Below are 14,779 nucleotides of genomic sequence, written 5' to 3'. Positions count from 1 at the left end.
CCTTGGCGCTGGTGCTTGCAGCCACCGAGGGCCAGCCGTGCCTGGGGACACACCCTGGGGACAGCTGTCCAGCCGGGGTGGGATGCGAGGGACACGCATTGCTGGAGCTTGGTTGTCACGTCTCTCCTGCGTTTTTAGGAGAGATCAAAAGAGTCTTGTGCAGGCTCCCACCCCCTCGTGGCATGTGATTCTTTCGATGGCTTTGCCAGTCCTCGCTTTAAAATGAAGGGAACCTTTGGAGAAATCCTCCTCCAGCATCCGTAAGAACCACATCAGCCACCCTGCATCGTGTGGATCCAGGCACAGCCCAGCCTGTAAACTGATCCCTGGGAATGGGCCCCCAGGCTTGGCCCCGAGGAGTGAGGCTAGCTGGGAGGTAGAGGGGAAGACCCCCCGGCATCCAGTGATAACCCACTTACCTCTTGCCTTGGAAATCCAAGGGGGCATGTATTGTGTGAATGTCAGAGACACGTCCCATGGTTGCTGCGGGATTTGCTTGGAATAGACAAGAACATAGCAGTGAAACACGAGTGAGCACGAGCAGTTTTAGATGTTGGTGTTAAATGTCGGTGCTACTTCACATTCCTCTTCCTTGGAGGAGCTGGCCTGTTGCTGATGTGCAAAATCCTTCTGCTTCCACCCAGGCGGAGTGAAACTCCAGGCCGACCTCACTCCTGGCATTCAACCAAACTTGCGGAGAACCAACCCGATCCCAGCATGATGCAAATATCTCAGGGTACGCTTGGCACCCCTTGGCATCAGTCCTACCACTCCAGGTAAGCACTACACAGCTGTGGAGTGAAGGAAAGGGAGACAGAAGATGTGGTGGCAGAGGCAGGTGGGAAGCAGTGCCCTGCAGGTTGGGGCTGCTCCTGGCACATTCGGCACTGGGGCAACTGGAGGAGGGACAAGTTTAAATTCTGCCCTTGAAGGATTTTCCCCGGAAAGGCAGAAGGGTTTCAAACTCTCCTTACAGACTGTGGGATTTAGACATCATTTCTTCTACAGGCAGGGCTGAGCCTTGGCAAAGGGGAGGGAGGAGAAAACAAAGCATTGAAAAAAGTGAGGGGATGGTTGCAGGAGAAATGCGTATTGGTCTGTGGCCTCAGTACAACTCATGCTGGAGCATACTCCTTTCCCACCAAGGGGCTTTGCTTCCCAGGCACAGCTCCTGGCAGAGCCTTTGGCAGCACAGTTCTGTCTCTTGGGTGCTTGAAGAGGAGCACGGGGAACATCTAGTGGCCAGCTGGCCAGGGCTGTGCTGGGCATTGCCAGGGACGTGGTTACTTGAATCCAAAATAGAGTGGTGCATTTAAATGGATAAAGCAGCTTTAATCTGACATTTGCCATCTCTTCCTGCCTGTGTCTCTGTTCCTCTGCATCCCTCTGCAGAGCTGCTGTGACCAGGCTTCCTTCTGCCCTTCCTCATCCTCATCAGCCTTCTCCACACCACCCATCCTTTGGCTGGGATATGATCTGGAGGAAGCTTCCAGCTCTGTGCCTTGCCCTGCCACAGCCTGTCCTTTCCTGCTGCTTCTCTGTGGCTCTGCCAGGACAGTGCATGTAGTTGCACAGGGAACTAGAGAAAGCAATATCTGCAGAAGGGCAGCTGGGAACAGAGGGAAGAAGAGTGAAATCCTCAGGTTACGCTCTCTGATCCTCACTGTATTTGCCTGAATCTGGGAGGGGAGATTAGCCAGAGCAAACTCCACAGAAATCTGCGATGGCCCCTTGTGAGGTGTAAAAAAAGAACTGTGGCCAGCACAAGGAACTCCCTTCTCACAAATAGAAAGATCTCTGAATATCCTTATTTTTGATCACACCTCTGGCAGCCACAAATCCTCTTTGGACATATGTGTATCTCAGAGGAGGTGCCAAGGTGAACCTGCACCTGCTAAGCTACATGAGTAGGCGGCTGTGCAGAATTCCTGGGCGTTCTCAGACTGTGGCTGTGGCTGCACCCCACTTTCCTCCAGGCACAAACACATGCATCTCTTCCCTGTCTTGTCAGTTTAGTTTTCTCACAGCAAGCAAACTATCCTTGGGACAGCTGAATTTCCAGGAAGCCTGCCAGGGCGTAGCCCTCATCTCCATAAAAAGAAATGAAATGGGAAAAAAAGAAAGAGATTAGGTTCCCCCCAGAACACCCCTCGTGCTCCTCTCCTCCTCCTCGGGGGCGTCGGTGCTCATTCAGCTTTCCAAGGGCTTTGGATGGGTTTGCTGGGTGGGGTTGATCCTCCCTGGCTCCAGAGATGCACTGTCTTTCTGTCTGTATTTCCCTCCCACCCTTCTGTGGTAAATAAGAGCCATGTGTTGCAATGTCAAGCAGTTCCTCTTTGTGAACTGGGATGACTCCAAACAGGGGATGGAGTAAGGCCCAAATAAGGGTTTTCATCTCAAAACTAAACATCTTGCTTCTGAGCTCACTTATAAGTAGTTGTGCCTCTCCTCTGCTGTCAGTGGGTTTTCACTCTTGTCTCGCTCTCCCCCAGCTCCTCCACCAGCGATCTCTCTGGCTATGAGCATGGCTATCTGAGGAGGAGTCCGGATCAGTACAGCTCCCGGGGCAGCATGGAGAGCTTGGACCACTCCTCCCCCGGCTACCACCCTTGTCACCTGTCCCCGGCCAAATCCACCAACAGCATCGACCAGCTCTCCCACCTGCACAGCAAGAGGGACTCTGCCTACAGCTCCTTCTCCACCAACTCCAGCATCCCCGAGTATCCCGCCGCTCCATTCGGCAAGGAGCAGTGCTGCTCCCCGGACAGCACGCAGTGCCGGGCCGGGCTGCAGGAGGGCCTGAGGCAGGCGGACATCAGGTACGTGCGGACGGTGTACGACGCCCAGCAGCGCGTCTCCGAGGAGTACGAGGTGAAGCCCTCCCTGCTCCCGAGCGGCGATGCCCGGGCCTCGCTGGATGGCCGCGGCCACGCCAGGCTGCTCGGCTTGGGCCGGCACGGCGCAGCTCCCTCCTGGGCACAGCCCGACAGCAAGAGCCAGCCCCCCAGGGGACCCCCCTTGCCTCCCGCTCGCAGCGACAGCTACGCGGCCATCAGGCACCACGAGAGGCCCGGCTCGGGCGCCGGCCTGGACCTGAGCAAGCCTGGCCGGACCCAGCCTAAAGGGGCCTGGGCGCCGCTGATCAGCTCCCTGTCCCAGGGCCCGCTGCTGAAACCCCCCTTCGGAGATGGGCATCTGCACACCGTGGTGGAGAAGAGCCCGGAGAGCAGCCCCACCATGAAGCCCAAGCAGAGCTATTCCCAGGCAGCCCAGCCGGGGCAGCCCCTGCTGCCCACTGGTGTCTACGCCGTGCCCTCCCCAGAGCCGCACTATGCCCAGGTGCCCCAGCCTTCTGCGGGCAATCCCGGGACGCTTTACCCAGCTCTGGCCAAAGAAAGCGGGTACTCTCCATCCCTCCCAGTCTCTTACGACAAGGCCGCAGCCAGCGGCACCCTGGGCTTTGATGAAAATGGAAACCAAAGCGCTACAAACAGATCGACCGTCTTCTACCAGCCCCCTGCAGCTGAGAGAAAGCTGGAAGCCAAACTTGTCCAGCAGAAACCTCCCAGTGCGGCAGGCCCAGAGCTCTCCCTGGCCATGTCAAGGAAGGAGGAGCTGTTACCCCTTTACAAGGCAGCACAAAGCCACCGTGAGACCCCAGGTACCACCCAGGCCTCAAAACCCATTTTCCAGGCTCCACAACCCCAGCCGAGGGATGCCAGTGAGAGAAAATCCCATTACCAGCCCAAAGAGGACTGGACACCTGGATCCCAGGAGAACAAAAATGGCAACGGGCAGTTAAACGAGAGAGAAGCTACTACTCACCACCAGTGGGGTCACGGCAAGGCCAAACAGTACGGCTTCTCCTCCCTGCAGAACATCCCAGAGAGCTCCAGGAGGCAAAGCAGCTCCGAGTTAAGAGACATGCAAGCAGGCGAGTGTTATTCCAGCACCAAACTGTCCTTCCTGAACAGCAGCAGCAAAGAGGAGAAGGATCACAGGGGACAGGGCTACAGACAGTGGAGCGATGTGGACCCACAGGCCTTCACAAGGCAGGAGGAGGAGGATGTGAGTGTGACTCTGTTCCATGCTGTCGAGCCAAAGTGCAAAGAGCCTCCTTCTCCACAGCACCCAAAGACCTCAGATTTCGGGAGGAGCCGGCTCAGCTCCAGCAGCACCCAAAGCTTTCCCTATGGCAAACCAGAGGCTGGCAAGTCCCGCTGCTCGGTGCTGGAGAAGGTCAGCAAGTTTGAGCAGCGGGAGCAGAGCACCCCCCGGCCCCAGAGTGCTGGTGTTCCCAGCTTCGGCCAGCACTACGGGCCGAGCAGGACGAGCCAGCCCTCCGGCACGAGAGGCTCCCTGCTCAGCCCAGAGGACATGCGGAGCAAGATGCCCACGGAGCTGGCCAGGGGCTCCAGCCCCTCCATCAGGAACGGGAAGCTGGACGAGGCTGACTGGCACCCCGTAGAGCTGCAGATGGCGGCTTCGGTGAAGCAGGCGAGACCCAGTGACTACTACGGCCTGTGTCCTGAGAATGAGGGGCAAGGAAGGGCGGCCCAGCTGCCGCGGAGTAAAAGCACGTTCCAGCTGGCAGGGGAGCCTGAGAAGGACATCCTCTGGAAGGACAACATCCAGGATGCCCACGGGTTGCAGCTGGACACGCCATTTAACAGGGCCTACAGGAACAGCATTAAGGACGCTCAGTCCAGGGTGCTGAGGGCCACCTCGTTCCGTCGCATCAGCCCCCCGTTCGGGAGCACTCCCAAGAGGATGCCCCAGCGTCCTGCCTCGGCCCACGTGGGCTTGAGGAGCACGGCGCCGTCTCCGCACACGCCCAAGGAGAGGCACAGCATCACGCCCACGGAAGACGGTCTCTCCGCCCTGGACTACGCCAGGACACAGCACGTGCTGCGCATCGGGGGCCGCAGGCGGCTGACGGCGGAGCAGAAGAAGCGCTCCTACTCGGAGCCGGAGAAGATGAACGAGGTGGGCATCTCCGATGGGGAGCCGTCGCCCTTCTCCTTCCAGAAGAAGAGCATCCATTTTGTCTTCCCGGAGAACACGGTGGCTGACCGGCGGAAGATCTTCGAGAGGGACGGCAAGGCTTCCTCCACAGCCAGCCTGTCCAAGCCCGAGCTCAAGCAGCTCCAGCAGAGCGCCCTCGCTGACTACATCGAGCGGAAAACAGGGAGGCGGCCATCCTCACAGGACGTGGGGCTGCTGAGGGAGCGCTCCCACAGCTCCTACCTGCAGGTGGGGGGCACAGACAGCCAGAGCCTTTCCTCTGCCTCCAGCATGAATTCCCTGCAGGACCAGAACCTTTACCGACGGAGAGAGTCCCTAGAGCGGATATCCAGGACGGGACGGATGTCTTCTACCCTTCCACCTGGGCTGGTGGACTACTTGGACACGAGTGGAGATGAGAAGGTGGGGCGCCAGGACAGCTTGGGCACAAGCTGGCCAAAAGCAGAGAGGTGCCGGGATTACAGAGCCAGGACGGAGCTCACCAAAGGCACACAGACAGACCCACTGGGCATGCAGAGCCAGCCTCGCTACAGGAACCAGGAACAGGTCTTTGAAACGCCCTCCACCGCCAGGAAATCGGGGAAATCGGTGTCTGTGGAAGACCTGCTCGATAGGTACGACAATCAGCCGGTCCCTGTGCACGTGCGTTCCAGATCGTCTCCCACGGCGGACAAGAAACACCAGGTATGTGGGAACGAGGTCATGTGCACCCACAAGCAGGGCTCTTGCATCCAGGGAATGGGGGGGGTGTCAGAGAACAGGCTGATGTTCAGTCATGGCAATTACTCTGTTGATTGGAGCAAGGTTCAGTGCCTGCTGAGATAGACACAACTTCCTGCACTTAAATTAAAAGCTTGCTGGTGGAGTTCAGCTTTCTCCCTGCTGGGGCTGTTTCAGGGATGGCAGGGATGCTGGGATTTCAGTGCATATGCTGGTAGTGTGCATGTGTCCTTGCTGCTCTGGACATTCCACCAGGACATCCCTGTCCTTACCTGCCAGCAGCACTGGAGAAGCACTGAGCACCTTTCTGGGGGGGTGTCCATTAAGGTGGCGATTCACTGTTGCTGCTGTCCTACCTCAGCCCGTTTTCCTGGTGGAAAGCAGAGAGGATTAAAGTCTGCTTGGAATTGACCTGGCTCCCACTGTGCCTGACAGTGCTGGGAAGTGCTGGGCAGAGGCACTGCCAAATAACCATTATGTTTTGCCTCCAGCCCTGGAGGGAAACATCACAGAGAAAACTCAGCAGAGACCCTGGCTGCTCCATGTCCCCTGCTTGGTGGTTGGGAACATTGCACTGATGTCACAAATGGGGAATTTGACTGACTCTGAGGATGGTAAACAGTAGAACCAACTAAATTCTTAAAGAACAACTGCCCAGACCAGCTCTTGAGCTGAAATCTGTTCAGACCTATTTAGGGAGCTGCAACTGCTCGAGCCACACGGATTTGCAGCAGTGGTGGGTCTGCTGCCCCATCCCTGTTTCCATGCCAAGCTCCATTCATCACAAACAGGGATGCAAACTACCAAAATGTGTGGACAGGCTCCTTGCTCCAAATAGGCTGAGTGTTTGGAGAGGCTTACTTATTTACAGGGTAGCTGAGATCCAGGACATCTCCTTCTGCTCTTGCACTTGCTCCTGGCCCAGAACAGATTCTCCAGGTGCAGCAAAGTGATCCCAAGTCAAGTGACACGGAGGAGGCTCTGGGCAGCACCTCACAAACAGGCCCAACCCTCCCAAACTCCCCGTGTGCTCCATTCTCCACGTCCTCCCTCAGCAGCCCTCAGCTCCCACACCATGTCTTTAAATAGAGGGAGTTAAAAAAGCAGCTTGTGAATATCAAGTGACCGGAATGCACTTCCAGAACCACTCCTGTCTCATCCCACCATCGGTATTTTTCCACCCCAGCCAGGCGTCAGGCTCATCTCTGTGCCATTTTGTCACACTTGCTTTGCATTCAGTAAGGGTCCAGAATGAGTTAAGCTGAAGGCCAAGCTGTGACCCTTCCTCTGCCTCCCAGAACAGTCAGAGCAGCAACAAAACCAGACATCCAGAGAGAGAAAAATCACCAAAATGTACTTGCCAGTGACAGGCTGGACAACAAACAGCTCCAGTTCATTTTTCCCCAGGCCAGTCTCTCAGGGCGGTTCTTGAGATCTTTATTTCCCCCTTTTGGCTCATTTTTAATCGTTCATATGTTCAGCAGCCAAACCAGAGGTTCTGCCTGTTGGAAACCAACTTGAGGAAGAGGGTGAACAGCCCTGCAGACCTGTTCACAGGGTCTTAGTTCAAGTACAGAGGAAGGGAGAGCCCTTACTGCTGTTTTCCAGAGGGATTTAGCTGTATCCAGTTCTGGAATGAGGATTTAGTCCCACAGGCAGCAAAGCACTTGTGAAAACCCTGCTCTTAGATTTGTCTTCCAACATACACACCAATCCATAGGGTCTGTTTGAAAGGGAAGTATATGTTTAAGTGGGTTTTTTTCATTAGTTTTCTTTCTGATCCATCTCCAGTGCAAAACCACAGCTATAAGCATGGGGGACAAAGCCAAACCAACAGGGGGATTTTTATTTATTTATTTATTTGTGGTCTTTTGAGATTTTTTGTGGGAAGTGTTTATTTCCAGCTTAGCAGCAGACTTCCCTGCCTCACTGTACGTTTTTGAGGGCCTTGTGTACAGTGCTAAATGTTCCTTTCAAGCTGCCTACAAATCACGTTGCACTGTCACTGCAGGAATTTGTTTAGAGATAGGAAGGAATGGATAGCCATGGGGAATGACTTGCTCTCAGGCTTCAGAAAGCATTCTCATCAGTGTTTTGGTATTTTGTTTGCTTTCTGCTCGCTGTTAACGCTGTCTTTGTACTCCAGGAGCTGCTGAGAAGGGAGAGCAGTGAATTCGGCCCCATGGTGAGGGATCCCTTCTACGTGGTCAGCGCAGGAGCCAGGTAGGAGTGTGTCCATGTCCCCTCTGCCCCTGCAGGATCAGCTCTGGCCATCCAGCAGTTGTCATGGATTGTCTCACACCAAACTAGGGAAAACACCTGCACAGACACAGCTCTGGGCGTGCTGTGCCCAGCACACTTGGGTTGCTGTGAGCTTTGTTTTCACTACAGACATTCATTTACTATCAAGTTCTCCTCATGTCATCTTGGGCTACGTTTCTGCAGCAAATTTCCAGTTCCATAACTTCCAAAATGTGTTTGATCTGCTGCTGGAACTCACATCCACGTGCCATCATAATTGAAGGGTCCTGAAGGAAAAAATACCTTGATGGTTTTCTCCAGCTGCCTCCCCAAAAGCAAGGGAACATTTGCAGGGATTAAAACCAGGAGATTTCCCCCATCTTCCTGAACTGGGGGCTGGCCTTTAGGCTGCTTCCCTTCGTGCAGGCAGGATGTTTTGCTCAGCAACAGGGGGAGAGAGAAATGCTTTTAAAAATAGAAAATTGTAATCACAAAACTCATAGTCTTGGGACTTACGTAACTCTCCACTTAGCCGTGGATTGTTTTGAGGTTAACTAGAACTGAAGTTGATCATGCTGTATTTACATTTAAATAATAAATAGATGTTTGCCCTAAGCCCTGAGTGCCCAAACAACCAACTCCCATTACAGTAAAAACCATCAAGAGGGACTAAAAGAATTGTTCACAAAGGAGCTCTGTTCCTCACAAACTTGCAGTAAAATGCCAGCCTGCTCTGTGCTCACAGTGGGAGTTAACGCTGCTCTCTCCAAAGGTTTCTCCGCACAGCTCTGGGGCACGCAGTGACAGCTGGAAGCAGAGGAAAGCTCCTACTCTGGCTGGGCCATTTTTGCCCCTAAGAAGACATAATGTTGTTTTAAAGGGACCCAATCTACCTTCAGGCACATCCTTTTAGGTTTATTTAAAACATGCCCATTTGCTGTGATTTGGAATAACTTTTTTCCATGTTTTTTCCTAAGACAACAATGCAGCTGTTTCAGTTGCTCCTGCCTCCCTGTTTTTCCTGCAGATGGCATTTCATCCTGCTGCTCGATCACTACTTGCAGCTTCCTTTTATTTCTTTCTTTCCCCAACCTATTTTCCAAGTAATGGGATTGAACACCCAGACTGAAAACAAGTTTATTGGGGCACGAAATGCAGGTTTCTCATTTTCCTGCTTCACTGCACAAAGATTATTGGTTATTAGCAGTTTTGTGGCGTTTCTGCTGCGCAGGCATCCCTCATGCTTCGCAAGCACATTTCTGCTGGGAGACGGGAGTTGCTTTCTCTTCTCGCTCAGAAATGGATTTCCCAGAAGATAAAATGAGGATAGGAGAAGCGTTCTCCATGCAGGGAGGCAACACCAGGCAGTACAGGTTATGTTTTTCGGTTTCCTTGGGACACAGCTGCCTAATGTGCTGCAGAGGAGATGGTACCACCCCTCCCACAGCTCTTGCTCGAGGAGGACAAAAACTTGTCAGATGATGAAGTTAGGAAAAAACCTTGGTCAGCAATCACATGGTCCAGTCACATGTGCTCTCCCACTGCTCCCCAGGTGCCACACAATATTGGGAACGGGTGTTGCTCCATCAGTTTTAGAATCTACAGTTGCTTCCACAGTAGGAGAGATCTTTCAATTAGAGAATTGCCATCTGGTGTTCCTGAGGAACACTGAGCATCTGAAAAGAATACACACTGCTACTGTCCAGGAACCACAGACAATACCAAGAGCAGCCTGTCTGGAAAGTTTCCCCAGCCCCAGGCGCAGGCTGCCAAATTCTATTCTCAGTCACACCAGAATAAAGCCGGAACAACCCACGTTTTTGACAGAGTTACTCTTAATTTGTACCAGTATATCTGGGAACAAATCTGGGGCCCAAGTCTCCAGCATCACAGATTGGCAGTGTTGAGAGTGTTTGAACAATGCATCTCAAGAACAGAAAACATATTGGCAGTAGAGCTTTATTGTGTTTTATTGGTTTATGGTACGGCCTCATGTTTTCAGGCCATCTTTTCTGGCATCTGCTGGTGTCATTATTACTGCTCGGTTTGTTTTCCAGCTAAACAGCCATACAGGCAAGTAGGTTTGGCTCTGGATTCCGAGCAGGATCCTCACTCCAAAGGCTAGACACTGTTTCTCAGACACACCTTAGAACATCCTAAAAGACCTGGAAGGAATAACTCACCCCACTGGCTTTGCAGCCTTAACATCTGCTCACAGATGGAATGTGTTGGCTTTGGGGTTTGTCACACCTGCCTGTCTGAGGGAGCTCTGTTTTCTTACAGGGTTCCAAGGCTGTAGGAGCCTTTTTTAATTTTCTCCGGAGTCAAAATAGTGCATTTTTTGGCCTTGTCTTGTTCTTGGAGACAGTTGAATCATTTTAATGGCACCTCTCCAACAGGAGCCGGATAACATTATGGGAATTTTTGGCTCGTAGAGCTTAGAATTACCAGCAATTGAGAATGAGGTTTGATGGGAGATAATGTCAAATAATCTGTCTTACAGAAGTTACTACTAAACCCATCTGTAACAAACCAAATTGAAACCAAGGCTGGAAAGGAAGCCAGGCATTAGGTTTTCCTAAATTTTTTTTCCATTGAGTTATTGTTGTGATGCCTGCTCCACATGTGTGTATTGTAGCACACACTAAGAATGATGGGAGATGGTGAGTGGAAATGGATCCAGCTCAGGATTTGACTTCCATTTTCATAGCACAGCTGCACCTCACCTAGACCAGCAGGCACAGACACTGGCCTCTGGTAGGGTTGATAATTGATTCATTAAGGAGGTGCACAAGAGCTTTTCCTGCCCATTGATTAATTGTTAATCTTACCATGGTCTGTCTCTTGGTGTTTAGGTCTTTCAGCAAGAAAGAAAGAAGCCTCTCAGAGAGACTGGCATTCACCAGTTACTATCCCCACCCTCCCCGCAGCAGTGACGTTGTCGCTGGGTCCACCACGCTGACAGAGAACCACAAGCTCTCAGAACTTTCCAGGCCAGATAGCAGGACTTCTGCATTTTTCCCCGCCCCAACAGAGGCAAGGAGTCACTATCCTGAGCAAAAGCAAGGCTTTAAACCCTTGTTCCTTAACCTTACTCCTTCTGGATCGGGCCAGCCCTCCCCCAGCACACCCACCCAGGCTCCCTCAGACTTCCAGAGCACAGGCGAGGGCCAGGCTCTGAGACAGCACCATGCCAAACGAGAGGCTCTTCCCCCTGAGGGCAACGGGAATCTCCAGCCACAACCCCTGGATGCTGTGCAGGATAGATCCCCAGAGACTCCCATCGAAGAAATGGCGTGGAGAAGGAAGGCCGGGCTGCTCCACAGATCCTTGCCCCCTAGAGCGGCGTGGGTTCCTCCGGTCAAGGACAACAGCTCCGCGAGGGCCGTGGTGTCTCCCCCAGCGGCTGGGCCCAAGCTCTCCCAGAGGTGGCAGTCCCTGCCGACACAGAGCAGCACTTCTTCCGACCCGGAGACTCCTTCTCCCCAGGGGACCACCCAGCTGCGGATCTCGGAGTCGGGGCTGCAGCTCACACCCCCGCCCTTGCTGCAGGACGAGGGGGACGATGAGGTGTTCGTCGCGCCTTCCCAGCCGCCCTTCTCCCCGCCGCCACCATCCCGTCCTCTTCCCGAGCTCAGCTCTTGCACTTCTGCCAATGGCACAGGGGAATTCCCACCTCCCCCTCCAGCCGTGGCACTTGAGGGGAACAGGGCAGCTGGAGACAAATCCCCCCGGCTCCCAGAGGAGGCCAGTGTGAGGTAAGGGCAGGCTGGAACGCGGCGTCTGGGGCGGTGCAGGGCCATATACAGTAAGATATGTGGGGCTCAGACAGCTGGCAGTGACCCCGCCTGCTATGAGACCCCCCAGCTGCCAGCTGGGTGGGGAGCTTGCTGTATGGGCACAGGGACAGACAGACTCACTGCCTGGATGCCAAGAGCATCATCAAACGACGTGGCCAGGCCAGGGCACAAAGCTTGGTGGGCCACCAGCATGTCCACTGGCAGGTGGTCCCCTATAACCCCCAGGAAAGGGGGTTATGGAGGAGAAAGTCTCCTGATCTGGTTCTCCCTGCAGATTTCAGTGGGATCGCTTCTGACTTGCTCCAGCATGAGGAGTTGGAATGGCTGCTGACTCCTTCCAGTAACTGGTTTTTGAGAGACAGCTGTGAAAATCCATGATGGGTTTATCCGAACAGTTAGAATCCCCCAGAATGCATTTTAGACCTTGCACAAAACAATGCTGTTATGAAACAGTGACCATCTGCCAAGGAGTGACAACACAAGTATGTCACAGTCATGCTGTATAGGGCAAATCTCCTGAAGGATGGGACTTTGGGCAAGGTGCCCAGCTGGTTTAACTCAGCACAGCTTCACACTCCCAGGGAGCTGCTCTAATATCCATCCAGGAAGAATCTGGCCGGGGCTATAGCAGTGATTGGCTTTTCCAACATGACAAGGACAAATGGGTAGGGGCTGCTCAGGATGGCACTCCCAGGTAGGGGGACACAATGTCCTCCAGCTGTCAGCAGAAAACAAAGTGACATGTTACTCACTGGTTCTTTTTGTGTTGGAAAGACAATCCAGCAGTGTCCAGACTGGGGGGATGAAATGCTTCTGGTGCCAGGAGCTTCACACTGTATGCCTTTCTGTGTTGGAATGAGAAGTGAGACACAAAAATGAGAGAGAAGGAAAACTTACTTGTTGAAGTTCTTCACCATGTGTTCACAATGGTCCTGGGGCGTAGGTTTATCTTCATCTCACAGAATTTTTCTTTCCATAGCAGCTTCAAAAGCTTTCCCAAAGCCCCGGCTGAGAGGGGGATCACAGGGTTGGGCACCAGTATCGGTGAAAAGAACCGGCCCCTCTCACCAACTGCAAAGAGGACTAGCTCTCCATCTGCTGTGGACCAGCAGCACCAGTCACCTGCCGCTTCTGAAGGGCCTCAAAGCACTGATACACAGCCCATAACTCAGCCTGAAGGTGACCCCAGAGAGCCAGAAAACACCAGCCCAGACTCCGGGATGCTCAGCACAGCACCTCCAGTGAAGGCAAAGAAAAAGACCCCAGAGGATATTAAGTCAGAGGCTCTGGCAAAAGAAATTGTCCACAAAGACAAGTCTCTGGCAGATATCCTGGATCCAGATTCCAAAATGAAGACTACCATGGACTTAATGGAAGGGATTTTCCCCAGTGGAACCAGCTTGCTGAAGGAGAACAACATGAAGAGGAAGATGTCGCAGAAGCAAGTCAGCAGGACGGCTGTCAGGGAAGACACGTAAGCACTGCGGGATGGGGATGAGGGCTGGCACAACTCCCTGCTCCCTCACTTTTAAGGCCAACCTGTGCCCAGTGTGTCTCCATTTCTGCAGGTGGGCTCTGGTGGAGAGCAAGTTCTGCAGTTCCCAGGTGCAGGGCCTGGCAGGGCAGTTACAAATACCCTTTCTCATGAGCTGGGCTGTGTGGAAGGCAATGCTGAGCTTGGTAACGGGAGGAGATGAACCAGCCCTAGAGATGTTACTTGATTTTGCTCTCTGGACCTTTACAAGCTGAAGCAATTCAGTCCAAAGTGCAGGAACAGACACGAGAGTAAAATCCAGATGAAAATAACGACAGGCAGAAAGATAACAAGAGGCCAGATTTTGGAAGGAGGCTTGAGGGGACCTGCTTACTGCAAGGTTAACCCAAGTCCTCCAGTGTGGGGTTTTTTAAGACAGAAGCTGCCAAGTGGCAGCTTCTAAACCATCCAGGAATCAGTTGTGCTGCACCATGCCAGCTGAGATGGCCGGTCTGGCCACCTCCAGCCGAGCTGTGCTGACTGACCCCCAGCAAGGTAAAGCCTGTCCAGGGCTGTAACCAGTCACCTTTAAACCCAAGGGCTGTGCTGGGCTGTGACAGCAGCTGACACGCCCCCTCTGGTGGCAGGAATCCGCCTTGTCCTTGTGGGTAATAACGCTGGGAAGGTACCAAACGGGCAGTGCTGGAAAACCATGGCACGGGGAAAAGTCAGACTCAGACTGAACTCCTCCTTTTTCTTCGCTGTGGTGTAGGAGAGAGGAAAAGGAAGCTCCCGTCACCCTGGTCACCTGTCCTGCTTATTACAGCGTTTCAGCACCCAAAGCAGAGCTGCTGAATAAAATCAAGGACTTGCCAGAAGAAGTAGGTGAGGAAGAGGAGCTGCTGGACATCAACGAGAAGAAGGTAAATTCAGCACACACCACCACTGGCTGCTTAAATTGCTGAAATAACAATAAGCCCTACAGTGAAGTGCATTTCTATTTGGCAGCTCTCAGGTTGCGTGGGAGCGTTTAGGCCACCGGTGAAGCTTCATTAGAGTGACCCAAATGGAATGAAGAGAGTTGATCTGAGTACTCACTGCAAACTTGAGTACAAATCTTGCACCACCCCGAGGCAGGCCTGTCCCATGTCAAATGCTGGGTGTACAGGCTGTAAGGAGCAGTCCCAATCCTGTAGCAAGGAAGGAAAAAGGAGAGGTAAAACAACTTGAGCAAGGCCAGCTCAGTTTGAAACAGGAACAGAGTTTAGCTAGTGACTGCACTGTCTGAGGGTAGGAGGTTTTCCCCTAAGATTTTCCTCTTCAGTGAAGCCAGTTCACCCATTTCACCTGCTGTCTGTACTTATTGCTTCCAAAGAAACATTGGTTTCTCTTTTTCCCCCCACACTTTGTTTCTCTGACCCACTGAAAGCCACAGGGACCTTAGTGGTTCAACCTCCATGTGATGGCTTGGGAGGGAAGAGAGCAGGGCAGGAGGGGAGGAAACATTTTCCTCTCTCGT

General features: G+C 53.2%; 1 protein-coding gene across 5 annotated transcripts in view; it reads left to right on the top strand.

Annotated features, from left to right (window-relative positions):
• The window catches only part of SHROOM3 (shroom family member 3), a 67,212-nt gene that overhangs the window by 48,708 nt on the left and 3,725 nt on the right, over positions 1-14,779 (top strand). For 3 of the 5 annotated variants that reach the window (XM_051769424.1, XM_051769422.1, XM_051769423.1), the window contains 6 exons: positions 645-776; positions 2,493-5,709; positions 7,892-7,968; positions 10,842-11,744; positions 12,766-13,260; positions 14,033-14,183. In XM_051769424.1, coding sequence (XP_051625384.1) covers positions 718-776; positions 2,493-5,709; positions 7,892-7,968; positions 10,842-11,744; positions 12,766-13,260; positions 14,033-14,183 — 4,902 coding nt within the window. In that variant the 5' untranslated portion in view covers positions 645-717. The remainder of the gene's footprint in view (positions 1-644; positions 777-2,492; positions 5,710-7,891; positions 7,969-10,841; positions 11,745-12,765; positions 13,261-14,032; positions 14,184-14,779) is intronic. The other 2 variants (XM_051769425.1, XM_051769426.1) reach the window with 2 other exon arrangements.

Source organism: Manacus candei, unplaced genomic scaffold, assembly GCF_025592945.1.
Source record: "Manacus candei isolate 608988 ecotype Guabito, Panama unplaced genomic scaffold, ASM2559294v1 h1tg000107l, whole genome shotgun sequence".
Taxonomy (NCBI): domain Eukaryota; kingdom Metazoa; phylum Chordata; class Aves; order Passeriformes; family Pipridae; genus Manacus; species Manacus candei.
This window is presented reverse-complemented; position numbering and strand designations above follow the sequence as displayed.